At 67.7% G+C, this 6,210-nt stretch overlaps 2 protein-coding genes across 2 annotated transcripts in view; one reads left to right on the top strand and one right to left on the bottom strand.

The window, feature by feature from the left end:
• The first annotated feature begins 397 nt into the window (after positions 1 to 397).
• On the top strand, positions 398 to 4,367 carry TMEM198 (transmembrane protein 198). The gene is made up of 4 exons (XM_019554187.1): positions 398 to 873; positions 1,577 to 2,152; positions 2,476 to 2,690; positions 2,985 to 4,367. Exons 1-4 carry the CDS (start codon positions 711 to 713, stop codon positions 3,126 to 3,128), a joined length of 1,098 nt encoding a protein of 365 aa, XP_019409732.1. The 5' UTR covers positions 398 to 710; the 3' UTR covers positions 3,129 to 4,367.
• A 91-nt stretch (positions 4,368 to 4,458) lies between these two features.
• The window catches only part of OBSL1 (obscurin like 1), a 28,395-nt gene continuing 26,643 nt past the window's right edge, over positions 4,459 to 6,210 (bottom strand). The window contains exons 29-31 of the mRNA XM_019553548.1: positions 5,362 to 5,631; positions 4,975 to 5,244; positions 4,459 to 4,812 (exon numbers count right to left, since the gene is read on the bottom strand). Of these exons, the coding sequence (XP_019409093.1) occupies positions 4,805 to 4,812; positions 4,975 to 5,244; positions 5,362 to 5,631 (548 nt within the window). The 3' untranslated portion in view covers positions 4,459 to 4,804. The remainder of the gene's footprint in view (positions 4,813 to 4,974; positions 5,245 to 5,361; positions 5,632 to 6,210) is intronic.

The raw sequence follows: 6,210 nt of genomic DNA, 5'->3' as shown, positions 1-6,210 counted from the left end.
CCCGGGGGCAGTCCCGGGGGAGCGGCTGTGCCCATCTGGCGGGGCCTGTGCTGCCGGGCGCCTGAGGGGGAGGTTGAGCGGGGCCTCCATGAGTGCGGAGGAGGAAAATGCCCGGCCGGGGAGGGGGTTGCTAATCTCCGGGGAGGACAGGCAGCCAGGCCAAGTGCATGCCAGGAACGAGGCACACCGTCCAGCCCTTAGCCCCGGCATGACCCCGTTCCCGCTGACCGCAGGGGCCGGCCAGGGCCCGTTGCCCCGGCTGGGTTGCAGGACCCCCGGCCCGGCCTGTCCCTGCATCAGCACCAGGGCGGGGGTCTCAGACCTGGGGGTGCCTGAGGTGACTTCGCTGGGGTGCTGCTGCTCAGCTGAGTGCAGCGCGGGAGAGGTGGCCTGGGACAGCCTCTTCCCTGGGGACCGCCTGGATGCGGCTGCATTGTGGGGAGCCTGGAGCAGGTCCCACTGCCCTTCTTGGTGCTGCTGCCTCAGTTTCCCTGCGGGCTTGTGGCTTCTTTCTCTGGCAACACGGCACATCCTCACGGCTGGCGCAGGGCACGCGGGGGTCGCATGCTGTGTGCACCGCCCAGCCCAGACCCCCTTGACCACCCCTGCCCTCTCCTCACAGCTGGAGGCGGCTGCGGGCCGCAGCTTGGCCGGCAGGGTGTGGGGATGGCGTGGGGGCCCTGAGACCGCATCGGGGGCCCCAACGAGCCATGACCGCGACGGTGCAGACGCTGCGGTTCCAGCTGCTGCCGCAAGACACCAGCCCAGGCTGGGCACGCAGCTGTGAGCAGGAGATTGAGCGCCAGTACCAGGTGGTGCCCTCTGTCGTCTGTGCCATGTGCTGCCTCTTTGGCATCATCTACTGCTTCTTCGGTGAGGAAGGATGGGGACAGGGATGGTGTGACCCAGGGGTGGGGGCGACAAGGCAAAGGGGCAGGCGGGGGAAGGGTGCAGTCATCCTCCTGGTCACTCAGCATGTGGGGGGGTTGACTTCCTGCTCCCCACAGCCACCAGTCCACAGGTGTGGACACAGGGCACCACCATGCAGCAGCTGGGCATGATGGGAGTACAGCCCCGTGCACACACCTAGCGTGCAGCTCATGCAAGGAGCTCACGGTGCTGCACCCCAGGCTGCAGCAGGCCCCAGGCCCCTCCCTGGAGTTCAGACATAAGGTCCTGGGGGGTGAGGGTATGGGAGCCACAGGGAGGAGAAAGGGGGACACAGCAGCGGCAACTCAGACCTGACGGCCACAGCCATCGCCAGGGCTTGCTGACAGCAAGAATAAGCTGGGAGAACAGCCCCACGGTGTCTCCCCCAGCCCAGCCTTGGGCCCCGTCCCTGCCGTCGTGTCCTAGAGGGGATGGGGGGCTCAGGGACTGTGGCCTCATATTCTCTGACTGCCGCAGCCTTGTCCCTGCCCTCGTGCCCCAGTATGGGATGGGGTACAGTGGGCGCTGTGGCCCCATATCCGCCAGCCGCGGCCCTGGCCCTGCCCTTGCACCCTGGCCAGGGGTCTATGGCCTGGGCCGGGAGACGGCGCCCATTCCCCTGACAGCTCCCCCACCTCCCTCTCAGGCTACCGGTGCTTTAAGGCGGTGATGTTCCTGACGGGGCTGATGTTTGGCTCCATCGTCATCTTCATGCTGTGCTACAAGGAGCGGGTGCTGGACACACAGCTGAGCGTGGAGGCCTCGGTGGGCATCGGGCTGGGCATCGGCGTGCTGTGCGGGCTGGTCACCATGCTGGTGCGCAGCGTGGGGCTCTTCATGGTGGGGCTGCTGCTGGGGCTGCTGCTGGCGGTGGCCGGGCTGGTGGCCATGGAGCAGTTCTACCACCCGCCCACGGTGTGGGTGCCGCTGGGGCTGCTGCTGGGCGGGGGCCTGCTGTGCGCCGTGCTCACGCTGCAGTGGCAGCGCCTCTTCACAACACTCTCCACCGCCGTCTTCGGCAGCGCCGTCATGACCGTCACAGCCGACTACTTCCTTGAGCTCTTCCTGCTGGTGCAGTACGTCTACGAGCGCGTAAAGGCGGCACCCGCCCGCCCCGTCTGCTGGTACAGCTGGGTCGTGCTGGGCCTCTGGCCGCTGCTGGCCGTGCTGGGCGTCCTGGTGCAGTGGAAGGTCACGGCCGAGGGCTACTCGCACACCGAAGGTAGGGGAGGGGCCGCGGGCTGTGGGTCCAGGGGTTGGAGGTCAGCATCGGGCTCAAGCGACTGTGGGGTGCTGCTTCGGGGTTAGGGCCCTGAGGGTGACCGTCTCAGCATCTGGGTATTGGGAACTCATGCCAGGAGTGTCAGCCTCAGCTTTGGGGACAAGGAAGTTGCGGGGTGTTGGCAGAGGCAGGGAGGTGGTGGGGAATGGGCTGCAGGGCCTGGGTGGGCAGGCCCTGGGCATGGGAGGGGGGCCCGGGGGACATGGGTGCTGCCAGCCCCTCGCTCAGCCCTGGCCTTGTGCCCGTGTCGGTGCCGCCCGCAGTGATCATCAGCCGGCAGCAGCGCCGGGTACAGCTGATGCGGATCAAGCAGCGGGAAGAGCGGAAGGAGAAGAAGAAGAAGCGGAGGCTGCACCCACCGGCCCCCCACCCTCACCCGCACCCCCACCCACACCCGCACAAGGCTCACCCGCCTGAGCCCGCCTACCGCCGCAAGCCCAACCCTGTGCGCCGCTTCGACGGGGATGTCCTCTCCCCAGTGAGTCCTCTCCCCATGCCTGCCTGGGGAGGATGCCCTGGGGTGGCCTGGAGGGACTGGTGCTGGGGACGACCCCCAGGCAGTGCCCCGAGCCCAACCAGCACACAGGGTGGCAGGGGAAGCTGTCCCACTCCCAGGCTGGTGACATGTGCCCGGCACTCACCCTGCCCTGTTGGGGCAGTAAGATGGGTGGGAGAGAGGGCAGTGCTGCAGCCAGGCTGGGCAGGGGAGAGGCGAGGGTTGGGGGACGGGAGCTGGAGCCAGCCGCCCTCACGCCTCCCCTCTCTGGTGCAGAGCTACATCCAGAGTTTCCGGGACCGGCAGACAGGGACGTCACTGAACAGCCTCATCGCCTCGCATGCTGTGGTCGACCTGGACTATGACTGTGGCTCCACCGTGCCCCTGACCACAGGCGCGGGGCCAGCCGTGCGTGTATAGCCCCCCGGCCACTGCAGGACACCAGCACGGGGTCCAGGGCAGCAAGGAGCAGCGGAAAAGAGGCCACCCCACATCCCCCCGGGGCCTGTGGACTCATCCCCTGGGCTATGGGGGGGGTCTGCCCAGCACCCCCAGGATAAGAGCAGTGGAGAGAAGGAAAGGGTTAACTTTCCCTGCCAGTAAGGACTCAGCTGGGGACCTGGGGGGGGGGGGCAGAGCCCTGGAGTGCCGTGAGACCCCCCCCCAGTGCTCCATGTACCCCTACCCCCAGGCCCAAGCTGCCCCCTCCAGCCAGGCCGTTAACCTCAGGGGTCCCTACTCCAAGCGTGGCCCCTGGACTGTGCCACTCGCTGCCACCGCCTGCCCCGGGCAGTCGGGACCCCGCACTCCCTGGCAGGGGTCCAGCTGCAAGCGCGGGTGAGGCTGTCTCCTTCCCCACTTGGCAGCTGCCAGGGCCCCAGGCGCAGGGGATGGGGGTGGGGGCAACGGCATTCTTGTCCTGTCTTTGACCCCCGACCTGGGCTCGGGCAGCCGCCCTACCAGGCCCTGGCTGGACGCCCAGACCGGCCCTGCTGCCTGCACCGCAATGGACATGGCTGCTGCTTGCTGTTGCCATTGGCATGGTCAGCGGGGGGCACTGGCACCAGAGCAGGGCATCCGGGTGCAGGACACAGGGGCCTTTCCCATGGGATGCCAGCTCCCCTGGCCCCAAGCCAAGTCCGGGATTGGGGCCGCTCTCCTCCAGGCCCTGGACGCACCAGTTTGCCGTTTTGCTGGCAACTGTATTTGTAGCAGGGGCAGGGGCAGGGGCGGGGACCAGACCCGTGGGCAGGCAGCACGGGGCAGGGCCCAGGGGCTGCAGGTCTGCCCAGGTGCCCCGCGTCCCTGCGCGGCTCTGGCCTTGTACATACGCATCTTGCTGTGATTCGTCTTTGCTCCCGGGGATACCTCCTGCCCACCCCCACGTCCCCCAGCTGCAGAGGGACAGGCCCTGGGAAGTGGGGTGGGGTGCGGAGGGGGCCTGCATGCCCCCTACACCAGCACTACCACCCCGCCATGCCGTCGCCCTTGGGGGTCCCACCCGCACGAGCATGGCAGCCCCCGGATGCTGCATGTTTCCACTCCAGCACCGGCCCTGGCGCCTCCGCAGGTGCCCCCCTCCCCCCCCACGCGCATTCTCAGTCTTTTTGTAAATGTGCCAAATGCTGCTGGCTGCGGCCGCGCAGTAAAGAGCCTTTCAGAGCCGCGGCCCTGTGTGCGCCTGGGGCAGGCAGAGCAGGGCACAGAGCCAGGTGCTGGGGGCATGGCCAGGGCACGTGGCCGGGGGTAGGTCCTGGCTCCATGCAGCCCTGGGGCCATGGGGGCGTCTGGTCCAATGCGCCGTGACACGCAGGCACAGAGCAGCCCTGCTGCGCACAGAGCCACCAACCCCTTCCCGTCACCCAGGCCTCACAGCTGGATGCGCAGGGGCAGCACGCACGGCAAGAGATGGAGGCATTTAATGGAGGTGTTTAATAATAATGAAGCAGCCACCACCCCCTTCCCCCGCTGGGGCAGGGGCAGGGCCTGTCCGTCTGTCCATCCTCTCTGCCACCAGCAGCTCGCCTGACAGGACCTGGGGCTGCCCCACAGGCGCATCTGCCTGCGAGCTCCACACCGCCACGGCCCTCTGGCTCTTAGCGCCCTGGGGAAGGCAGGAGGTCAGGGAAGGCCCAGGCCTGGCCCCAGGGCCCACAGGCCAGGGGCCCCCAGCTGGCAAGATCCAGCCCCCGGGACCTGCTTCGACCCAGACAGGCTGGCAGGGCGGGCCCCGGGCTGAGGCACAGGGCCCTGGGCTGGCACGTACCTCGCACGGTGAGCTGGGCCTTGGAGCGGGCATTGCCAAGGGCCACCTTGACCACGCCGCTCATGCCGGCCGAGGTGTGGCGCAGTGTCAGGCGGTGCACACGGCCCGCGCTCTCCATGGCCACGTGTGCGCCGGCCCTCAGTGTCTCCCCATTCAGGCTCCACCGCGGCGGGGCCGGCAGTGCCGCCGACACCTCGCACTCGAACCGTGCCTCACCCGGTGCCACCACCTCCACGCTGTGCAGGCCCCGCACCACCTGCACACTCTCTGCTGCAAAGCCCAGACAGTTGCCAGGGGCTGGGACCCAGCCCCTGCCCCTGCCGTAGCCCCCTGCAGAGACCCCCAGCCCCACCAGGGCCCTGGGTGCCCCCCAGAGCAGCCCCTCACCCTCCACGAGCAGGCGGGCACTGGAGCGGTCATCCAGGGCGTCGCAGGTGTAGGTGGCCTCATCCTCGGGGCCCACCTGATGGATGACAAGGGTGCGGTAGCAGTCCAGGTTGCAGATCTCATATTTGTCGCCACCGCCGAAGATCTCGGTGTCGCCGCGGAACCAGCGGACGCGGCCACGGGCATGAGACACGGTGCACTCCAGCGTGGCCTTGTGCTGCGCCAGCACCGTCTTGTCCCGCAGCGGCCGCACAATCCGGATGGGCAGTGCTGCAATGGGAGTGCGGTGAGACTGTGCTTGGGGGGGCCAGCACCTCCCTCCACCCTTCCTGCAGCTGCCCGTGGCTTCTGACTTGCCCCAGCCGCCCCACAGCCCTGCCACTTACCCCCATGCCCACCCTGTGCTGCTCACGCTGCCTCAGCCCCCCACCCCCTGCGCGCAACAAGGGTGAGGGGGTGAGCACAGGCTTCCCTAAGAGAGACTCATGAGGCCAGGCCTGGCCAGTCTGGAAGAGACACTGGAGGAGGACAGGAGCAGGGTTTGCACCACACTGAATAAGGAAGAGAAAGTCCCTGGGGATTTATTCTTGCCTGTCTCTGCCCAGCTAGAGCAGGGGTCCTGGCATGGGATGAGCAGGCTGGCAGCTGCCAGTCAAGCCCAGGCCATCCTGTCCCCTCCACGAGCCATTCAAGGGGGGGACTCGTGGCCTTTACAGAATCACAGATAACGAGGGCTGGAAGGGAGCTGAGGAGGTCACGTCTATAGTTTCATAGTTTCATAGTAGCTAGAGTCGGAAGGGACCTAGGTAGATCATCTAGTCCGACCCCCTGCCTTGGCAGGAAAGAGCA

This window comes from Crocodylus porosus, unplaced genomic scaffold, assembly GCF_001723895.1.
Source record: "Crocodylus porosus isolate Cpor-Errol unplaced genomic scaffold, CroPor_comp1, whole genome shotgun sequence".
In the NCBI taxonomy this organism is placed as follows: Eukaryota; Metazoa; Chordata; order Crocodylia; family Crocodylidae; genus Crocodylus; species Crocodylus porosus.
This window is presented reverse-complemented; position numbering and strand designations above follow the sequence as displayed.

Bases quoted from the DNA above. Each gene is read 5' to 3' on its own strand.
- TMEM198 (XM_019554187.1), top strand. From the start codon at position 711: ATGACCGCGACGGTGCAGACGCTGCGGTTCCAGCTGCTGCCGCAAGAC. The intron at 874-1,576 runs GTGAGGAAGGAT...CCTCCCTCTCAG, and splicing joins CATCATCTACTGCTTCTTCG to GCTACCGGTGCTTTAAGGCG. The intron at 2,691-2,984 runs GTGAGTCCTCTC...TCTCTGGTGCAG, and splicing joins ACGGGGATGTCCTCTCCCCA to AGCTACATCCAGAGTTTCCG.